The sequence below is a fragment of the Bombus vosnesenskii genome, unplaced genomic scaffold (assembly GCF_011952255.1).
Source record: "Bombus vosnesenskii isolate JDL3184/JDL3185 unplaced genomic scaffold, Bvos_JDL3184-5_v1.1 scf7180000013266, whole genome shotgun sequence".
Classification (NCBI taxonomy): domain Eukaryota; kingdom Metazoa; phylum Arthropoda; class Insecta; order Hymenoptera; family Apidae; genus Bombus; species Bombus vosnesenskii.
This window is the reverse complement of record NW_022882926.1, coordinates 3,567,901-3,578,317: the sequence shown is the minus strand read 5'-3', so window position 1 is coordinate 3,578,317 and position 10,417 is coordinate 3,567,901. Positions and strand designations below refer to the sequence as shown.

General features: G+C 37.2%; 1 protein-coding gene across 1 annotated transcript; it reads left to right on the top strand.

Moving 5' to 3' along the window:
• Nucleotides 1-7,228: 7,228 nt before the first annotated feature.
• Nucleotides 7,229-8,647, top strand: LOC117243608 (jerky protein homolog-like). The gene has a single exon (XM_033511250.1). It carries the CDS (start codon nt 7,229-7,231, stop codon nt 8,645-8,647), a length of 1,419 nt encoding a protein of 472 aa, XP_033367141.1.
• The last annotated feature ends 1,770 nt before the right edge of the window (nt 8,648-10,417 follow it).

Below are 10,417 nucleotides of genomic sequence, written 5' to 3'. Positions count from 1 at the left end.
GTTCATCTGAATTGACGTGTACTTTTAATTTATGTACATCTTGAAACGCGAATTAAAAATCAGAAAATTCTGAAAGAAGTTCTTAAAAATTCACATGAAATACGCAAGTAAAGTTTTCCAATATAGGTGGAAACAGATATTACGAATAAAAATTATTGAATCGAATTTACAACGAACGTGTTAATAATTATGTTGTTTTTGATTTTCAATTTGTGAAAGGGAAGTCACGTTTTTTCGATTATGGAAGAAAAAGAAAACAGAAGGCGAAAAGGAATATGAAGTATCTTAGAAAAAAAGGATTCCCTTCTTATGTAGCTGGTAATCGAAGAACTTTTCTCGTTTGGTCTTCTAATTTCGGATGATAAACTCTTGCTTAATGCAATTATCCTCCCTTTTCCTCGGGATACACCCCCGTAATCGAATAATTTTCCCCCTTTTCGCCTAATACACCAACGATAATAAGTGTCTTCATTGTCTCTCGTTGGGGCGCGAGTTTATCGTGCGTATATCCCTAATTCCAGCAAAGCAATCATAGAACGAAGAATATATGTTCCAGGCGATATATGAATCATAATCTTTCGATAGCTGTTTCTTGGTATTCGAAAGTGAAGGCGGGATATTTTAGCGGAAATATCGAGAAGAAGACATTCCGAACACGTCTACGATCTGGTTGACAAATCATAGACAGAGGCATAATAATTCTTTTGCTTCCTGCCACGCTATCCGATAGCGAAGAACCGTGCCAAAAAACCGACAAATATTCCCGGGGCAAAACGAAGGAACTACGCACCTCGTCGAGGACGCAGTTTGCATTTTTCAACGTCGAAAATTCTCGTTCGCGGTCCCTGGGGATGGCACACGCGAGAATCGAACGGAAAATGGAGGCACGGTGGAGATTGCGTCCCTCGATGTCGTCTTGCTCGTACGTCTCGAATCGGTTGCAATCTTTGCTTTTCTCCATGATTCCTGGGAATGATTAAAAATGTCTTTGCCTCAAGACTTCGATTATTAAGTGTCACGTACACGTTCCACAGATTGCAAACTTCGAATTCTTCGCGTGTTCGTATGCTTAGCTTTAGGTGCAGACGCGTCATAGGGAGAAGCAGTCGTTTCTGTAGACACCGTTTTCGCCACTCACTTTAAATACAAGTAAGTACGAAACTTAAGTTACAGACTGAATATTCTTTCCTCTGGTACATCGTCCGTTTATTTCTTATTATACGAGTTTGCCTCAGTAGCCGCTAGTTTAGATAAGAAAAATTATAGGGTTAAGGATTGAGATTAAGCTAATAAAAATATAATTATCTTAATGATGTGTACGAACCGCATCTTTTAATGTAAAATCGTTCAAAACAACCGCGATACACGATTTCCTATAACCATCTTTAATTATCAATTACAATCTTCATCCCGTATCTACTCCACTAGATACATCCCATCATTTACTTCTTATGAATCAGTTAGTCCTAATTACGTACGAAAAATTTCAGGCGCTCTTATCCTTCGCGAGATTCTAAGCACTGAATTCTAGTAAAAGGATTTTCAAGACCGTAAAAGACGTAAAAGAGGATCCTAGGCACGCATCGATATTCGGTTTCGTGTGAAGTCTCCCTCAAGGGCCGTCGCGAAAGGGATAGCCAGCACGGGGGCGGACTGCATAAATTTGGAAGCTGCAATTGGAGGCCGAATACTTTTACAATTCAAATTATGGAAATCCCGCGGGTGTACGTACTAGCGGACATCGTTCCTGCCGGCGCGTGTACGTCGAGCATGAGCGGATTTATTCCTCGGAACCAAACCCCTCCCCCTTTCAAACCCCTTTTTTCGTTCAAACGCGTTCCGTTCACCTCTACACCGCCCAGTGTCCTCTCTTTCTCTCTCCTTGTCCCTTTCACCGCTTCATGATTCTTTTCACTCGTCCACCAATGGATAAAAAGAAAGAAAATAACATCATCCCCTCGAAAACTACGCGACGCCAGTGGTGGAGCACGATAAAGGGATATCGCGATCTCGTCGATTCTAATTCTATAATTCCGTGCTTAAGCTAGCCCCGGGGCCGAGCCTACAACACTTTTATCTAAATCTGTGTCACGCGCCTCGCTTCATCCCCTTTAATGCTCGTCGCAGCCTCCGCAGCCGTGGAGCGTGAAAAAGCGATGCAACCGAGAGCGAATTTCTACGCTCGCGTGTTTCAAGTTCGATTCAAAACTTGAATATAGTCGGTCCAGCGTTAGACACAACGAAACTCTAGCTTTTGATTGAAACGTGGAAACCAGATCAAAGTTCTTTTTAAAAGAGTTTGTAGCGGCACATGAATCAATGGAATATTCAAATTGGAAGAGACTCAGCCAACGTTGTTTTAATTTGCTAGGTTCAAAGGTAAACAAACTCCGGAAAAATATTATCGCCGTTATTTGTAATCGTCAACTGGAGTCACATTTGAACTTTTCGTAATAACACCGATCGATACAAATAGACGAACGTGCTCTCTAGGAGAATCGTTATAACGAGTCATACAGTCGAATAGTGAGCGTAGAGTTGAACAGAAGCATTGAGCGAGCGACGATTACGACCGACATACACTATCTCTGTACTTGTACTTAAAATGATTTTAATATAACTGATAATTACGAATTCCTCACTTGTCTCTTTAATAAACCAACCAACACGTACCTCGGGTGCATATATGGGTTGTTCTCTTGGGATATATTTCATAAAAATTTCTGAAATCTACGATAGTTCTCCTATTCTTATTCTCGTCATCGTGCTTTCAAGTATATTATATCGAATTTCTTCGTGAAATTTGAATAAAGTGCAAACTACAACCCTCTACATTCCTCTCTACACACGACGAATATTCCCCGTACCGACGTTTATTATCGTCATGGTTATGTGCGAAATTTTCAAGCATCGCAGCCAGTACATTCATCTGGAGCGGCTTAACGCGGATCAAATTAAAAATGAATCATGGAGATCGGATCGCGCGGTGCATCGAACGTCCGTCGTTCGGGTAAATCATATCGCGCGGCGGATTCCAGAAATTGAATTCTCACGTGGGAGGTAAAATGACATCGGCGGCCGGCTAATTTTCATGAAAAATCCAACGTGTCTATCCCTGGTCGCGCGCGCTTTTACATTAATTCGTGGACCCCCGTAGCCGCTTTAAAAGCATCGACCAAAATCAATATCGCCTCTACGGGATGGCCTTTTAATCAAGCCAGATACCGTAATCGCGGCCTACTCTCGTCTCTCCCTTTCCGCTTTTTCTTTTCCTTCTATTTTTCTCTCTTTTCTTCTTTTACCTTTTTTTACTCTCTTGCAACGTGTTCAGTGGCTACCTGGGCAACGCCAGATCATCCTTCCTGCGGACACGCAAGACGTCAGGCTGTTTAAAATTGAAATTTATGTGCCTGCTCGATGAAACTGTGAAGCGTCAGAGGGAGAAAAAGCGAGAGAGGAGAAAAGGTTACGCTGAAATGTACGTGAAAAATGATCCTGTTAACGGGTCGAATGAGAAACCAGGGCGGTATCTAAACATGTACATCGTTTCGGGATAGTAATTTGGAGTTTTCAGAGTGAGATGGACGAGTCTCGAGGATTAGAAGGTAAATTCGAGAAAATTGAACATGTACACGCATGGAGAGGCGATTCGTGAAACACCAACGAAGCGTGGCTCGTCGATCCACGTAATGAGCCGGTGTCCAGCGAGCAGAACGAGTTAATTAATCCTCCAGAGACCGGGCACGCTCTGTATGCGTCGCTCGATAATTACTCGTGCAAGTGCGCTCACACTTGCACTCGTCAAGTTCCTATTCTGACGCGCGATTTCCTCGCCAACCACCTGGCGTACACCATCGAACCGTAAAAGGGGATCGATACAGTCGATTGTCGTCGTGCACTCGATACAATGAAAAAAGATTCAACTATGGCTGGGCTTCGTCAGAAACGTTAACGTTTACGACTGACGCCTGTTGGAACACGAAGGTAAAACTCTAAAGATATTCTTTACGATGATTTACAATATCTCGAGCTTTTTCGAAACTTTTTCAACGCTGTGTTGTATAGAAATAATTTACAGAATGGTGGATTTCGAACTATATGTATAAATTATACGTAACACCATAAATTTTTTAAACATGTTGTTCCTTACATAGAGGGATTCTTTTAGCAACAGGAATAAAATTTGTTTGTAAAAAGCTACGAATCTCTGAGAAAATAAATTATTATTCGATAATCAATGTGGTTGAATTTGCCATTTAATCCTTTATAAAAATAATATGACATCAGAAAATTTGCCAATAGCGGAAGAATGGGAGATAAGAAAGCTTTAGATTGGAACACGCCCGGCGTTAAAGCCCGGTTTTACTCGTTCCCTTTAACGAACTCAGGTAACGAATTAATTAACGAACTCCAGTGCAATTCCGAAGTACCCCGTACATTCCTGATACATCGGCTAATGAAGATCCCGACTAATAGTAGTTCGAATAATCGTAGAACGATAAAATCGAGCCCGCTTAATCGAACATCCCACTTTCCTCTATGCCTTTGGATCCGCTGTGCGATTAAAGCAAGCAGCACCGAAGAAACGAAACAGCCGAACCTCATTTCATGCCATGAATCCACGGGAAAAAAATCCTCCAGAACTACGCCAAGAAGTGTTTTACGTTACGCCTGATGGCGTCGGAAAATTGCTTCCGTCTCAAAGGTGTCTCTGACAACGATTCACACCGAGTGTTTCAGCTTCTTCAAAAGATAACCGGTTCCTTCGTCTGACCGAAATAACAACGTACAACCAATCGTCTGCTAGATAAAAGTTTTTAGACTAAAAATATTCTTACTTTCCTTCGACTTGGTAGAAGATTAGTAAACAGTAATTAACAAATAGGAATAGGATAATGTTTGGATGGTATAATGCAAAAATGATCGCAGAATCTTCTCAAAATTTTATCTCTGGTTTTTCAATAGGATTCAGATCATAAGACTATGAAATTCAATATGTACATTTCTTAACTTACTGTTTATCTCCAATTTCTATAAATAACTTTTACAATTTTTAACATTTCACAATATAGCAATTTCTGTTATACAGGGTGGTTGGTAACTGGTGGTACAAGCGGAAAGGGATTCTACGCGAAAAAAGAAGTCGAAAATATAGAATAAAAATTTTTCGTTTGAGGCTTTGTTTTCGAGAAAATCGACTTTGAATTTTCGCTCGGTACGCGTGCACTTTATCACGTCTCGTTATAACGGATCTCACTGTAGATCGTTGTCTCGATGGAAAAATATAAAAAAAAAATTAAAAAAAAATAAAGTTACCGGTACTAGTAATCGGAACAACTAAGGATCCATGTTTAACATCCTCCAGAGTTCTGCCAACTATCTACAAAGCAAACACCAAGCCTATCATGGACAGTAAACTTTTCAATGAATGGTTCGATGAATGTTTCTTAAAATCAATTACAGAAAGACAACAGAAAATCGGGCGCAGAAAGAAAACTCTGCTGTTGCTGGATAACGTTGCCACTCATCACGAAAGCGGGATAATAAGTACAAAAGATGAATTAGTTAAAATCATGTATCTTTCATGTGACGCTGCACCGCTCACATAACCAATGGGTCATGGAATAATCGCACGTTTCAAGCGAATGTACCGAATCGAATTGCTGAAAACATTAACTCCATGTACTAAACCCTATACAACGGAAGAAGTGATAGTCAACCAATATCACTTAAATATGTGGGATTGTTGACGCATGACAGGTAATTCTTGGATCAAATGTCAAGAATCCAATACTAAAAAACGCGTGGGACAAGCTTTTGAAGGATGAAAGCGAACAGAGTTCGGAAGACCCCGAAACAATAAAAAAGGACATAGATAAAGCACTTAAAAAACTGAATAAAATACCAGGATGCAGAGGGTGCGACAGTATGTGCTGTGATGAACTGGTTTGAAAGTGATAAGAAACATGATACCGACATACAAGTCGATATCAACAGTACTCTTATAGATTTTATAAATGTAGCTATGGATACAGAAGCGAACAAACTTACTGACGAGAGCTTTGAAGACATACTTGATGATAGCTCTCCATAAAAGGTCTAGATGATTTGAACTACAAAATGAAAATAACTCGGAGAAACTACTTATATTAAGACATATACATTAAATATATTAAGAAATATAATATGTTTTAGTGTCAAGTAAGGAATGAGATGGGTAAGATTTTATTTAGCGTTTAATTGTTTGTTTGTACCATTTTTTTTTTAATATATGTCACTGGGTATACGAAAAGCTGTTTTCCTACTATCCGGATATTTATTATTATTAGTTCCCATAATCAAGGTTCTGCAATATAGGCAAAACAAGAATAGACGCAAAATGGTATTCTTGTATTTACGTTCTCTTTGACTTTCATACTTTCAATTTGATAAGTTAGAGTTAAAGTAACTGTTAATTTAAACCTTTATAGCGAATATCGAGATGGGCCGATTAATGTATTAAAGAAATATATGGTCCCACAAAGAAATGATGATGACCTTCAAATCTTATTTAAAAAATAACTTTCGAAAAAAACATGATCTATCACTGCGTGTGCTCCTCGAAATAGCATAACTTTGTTCTGTGTAATCTTTTCCACACAAGCATTAAAAATAATCATTATCATTATCTGTTGCTCTTACAAAATTACGTAAAAATACTCAAAAATAAAACCATGAAAAGAAGCTTTGCAATATTCGCAGAAACAATGGATTATTAGTATTCTTGAAAATGTTACCGTTTATAGAATAGACAGAAATATAAATTCAGTTACAAAAAACCATTTATTAGTAAACTATTTACAAATAAAATTATTTTTATTATTCTCATAATAAATTCACAAATTTCATGGTGCTTGCTTCTATCAACTCTATCAACTCTTGGTCGAATATTATTTTATTAGTCGAATATTATTTTGATATACAATATATAACCTCATTATACGTCACATACATACATTATCCGAACGTTCTATCATCAGAATGTTGTATAATTCTCTATAGTGTATCTCATATACGTATATATCTATATACATACGTTACATACGTATATATACCTATATACATACGTTATATACGTATATAATCCATATAGTATCTGTTTCCCCCGATCAAAATTATCGACAACTATATAAAATCTCGTCACAACATTTCAGTGCGGTATTTACATTAGAATACGTTCCACACAATAATGGCGACAAAACGGAAACGGACACCGTTGACAATTGCCGAGAAATATGATATCCTTCAACTGATAATAAATGGTGAGACTCGGAAATCCATAGCAAAAATTTACAATCTTTCACTTATCACTGTGAGCAAAATAAAATCAGACCTGGAAGAGGTAAGAGTAAATTTCGAGGGCACCTCAGCGGCTGCTAGTAGTTCTAGAACATATTTGAAAACGTCACAGGATATACAATTAGAAAACACTCTTTACCGGTGGTATTTACGAAATAGAGATAAAAACGTACGAGTGACAGGAAAAATGATATCCCAACAAGCTATGGAACTTAAGGAAAAATTACAGATAAAATCTGGTTTCATAGCCAGTGCCCGTTGGGTGGAAAACTTTAAAAATCGTTACCATCTCTGTGAAAAGGATATCGATGAACATTTTCGAATCACAAATCAAGCTGAAGCGGATATCGCCAAATCTAACTTTGAAAAACTTCTGTTAAGCGAGGGATACTCATTGGACAACGTTTACAATGCCGATAACACAGGAATATTGTGGAAAGCACTACCAGAAAAAACTTCGATCTTCCATCGTGAGAGAATGATAACAAGCAAAAAAAAGATGAAAGAAAAGGTTACTACATTTCTTTGTACAAATGTCACCGGAAGTCACATGTTGCCAATACTAATAATAGGCGAAATTAATCACTCTCGACGTAACAGAAATTATTATTCAGATGATCTGTCAGTTATGTACAGAGCTAACACCAAAGGGGTGCTGGACAGTAAAATTTTCAATGAATGGTTCGATGAATGTTTCTTAAAATCAATTAGAGAAAGACAAATGAAAACCGGACGCAGAGAGAAAACTCTGTTGTTGCTAGATAACGCTGGCTCGAGTCACGAAAGCGGGTTAATAAATACAACAGATGAATTAGTTAAAATCATGTATTTTGCACTTGACGTTACACCGCTCATACAACCAATGGATCATGAAGTAATCGCATGTTTCAAGCGAATATACCGAAAAAATTTGCTGAAAACAATAATGCCAATATCTGATTACCGTACAGCGGACGAAGTCGTAATAAATCATGACAAATTAGAGTTCAGGGATTGTTGTCGCATAATGCGTGATGCTTGGTTAAATGTCAACAAGGTAATACTGGAAAACGCGTGGAACAAGCTTTTAAGGCGTGAAGACAACAAGAGTATGGAAAACATCGAAATAATAGAAAGGGACATAGATGAAACATTGCAGTTACTGCAGCGATTACCAGAATACGAAGGGTGTGACAGAGTCTCTGTAATATGTTGGTTTGAAAGTGATAAAAGAGATATCGACAAACAAGTAGGTACGACCGATATTCTTGCAGATTTTCTACAGGAAAATATAGGCAACGAACTTAGCTTTGAAGAAATAATTGAATAATTTATGATGCCACTGAATCAAATGGTTTGAGCTACAAAATGAAAATAACTCGAAGGAATTACATATATTAAGACGTATATATTAAAAAATATATTAAGAAATATAATATGTATTATTGGCAAGAAAGGTATGGGACGCGTAAGATTTTATGTAGCGTTTGTTTCCTAGTACCATATGGTTCCAAATATATGACACTCATTACAGAAAAAACTATTGTTCTATAATTCAAACACATTTATCATTATTAGTTCCGATAATCAAGGTTCCTCTGTATACCGAAGACAAGGAAAGGCGCGAAATGGTATTCTTGTATTTACATTCTCTTTGACTTCTATACCTTCAATTTGACAAATTAGAGTTAAAGAAACTGTTAAATTAAATCTTTGTAGGGAATATCAAGATGGATCGATTAATGTATTAAACAAATATATGGTCCTACAAAAAAAAAATGATGACCTTAAAATCTTATATAAAAAATAACTTTCGGAAAAAACATGATCTACCACTGCGTGTACTCCTCCATATAGCATAACTTTGTCCTGTATAGTTTTTTTCATACAACCATTAAAAACGAAGATATTTAGATATTCCGCTTTAGGTGTTCCGATTTATGTTCCCCACTCTGTATATCAGCAGATATTTATCAGTGCGAGTACCTACCAAAGCCGCTGGATACGTAAATAATCTGTGCAAAACTTAATTTGGAATTAAATTTATATTTATAAAATCATATTATATAGAAAGAAATACAATATACAAATTAGCTTCTTTTTTTCCTCTTCTATCTCGTATTCTTTATAATTTGTCTCATTAAACGAAAAAGGTACTACAATTGTAATTAATTAACTAAATATAATTATTAAGAGTTTAATTATTGGGAATGGCGACCTCGTCGAATTAAATGACTGTGAAATATATTATCAAGATTTTCATTCTCAATAACCTTTCGTCGGTTTTGGTTTTCAAGTTATGAAGCAATTTGTTCATCACATACATACATTATCACAACGTTCAATCATCAGAATGTTGTATAATTCTCCATAGTGCATGTCATATACATATACAGGGTGGTTGGTAACTGGTGGTACAAACGGAAAGGGGGTGATTCTATGCGAAAAAAGAAGTCGAAAATATAGAATAAAAAAAATTTTTTTTTTTTTTCATTTTTCCATCGAGACAACGATCTACAGTGAGATCCGTTATAACGAGACGTGATAAAGTGCACGCGTACCGAGCGAAAATTCAAAGTCGATTTTCTCGAAAACAAAGCCTCAAACGAAAAATTTTTATTCTATATTTTCGATTTCTTGTTTCGCGAAGAATCATCTCCTTTCCGCTTGCACCACCAGTTACCAACCACCCTGTATATAGAGGGTTTTGCGATAATCTAATATTCTGAGCAATTAATTTCTCTGATAACGTGAAGAGTATAATGGAATCTCGCAAAAGACTTGATTAATAATTGGCTGATCGACTAACTTTAGTCGAGAATCGATAATCCCCTTCTCCTTTCCTAAATAAATCCAACTTTTCAATGAAATCTACTCTGCTTTCACAGCAATACTTCCTCGTCTATGATCGAGAAATTTAACTGAAAGCCAATCAACGCGAAAGAGCAATTAACCCTAGCTAATTATAGGTGCCTAATCCCAAAACCAAGCAGATTGCGAAAACGGAAGTAGCTGTTACAATGAATCTGTTTGATTCACGAACATCTATTCGTCATTCTTGACTAGCGTTAGTGAAGCGATTCCCTGTTTAGGAAGCTGT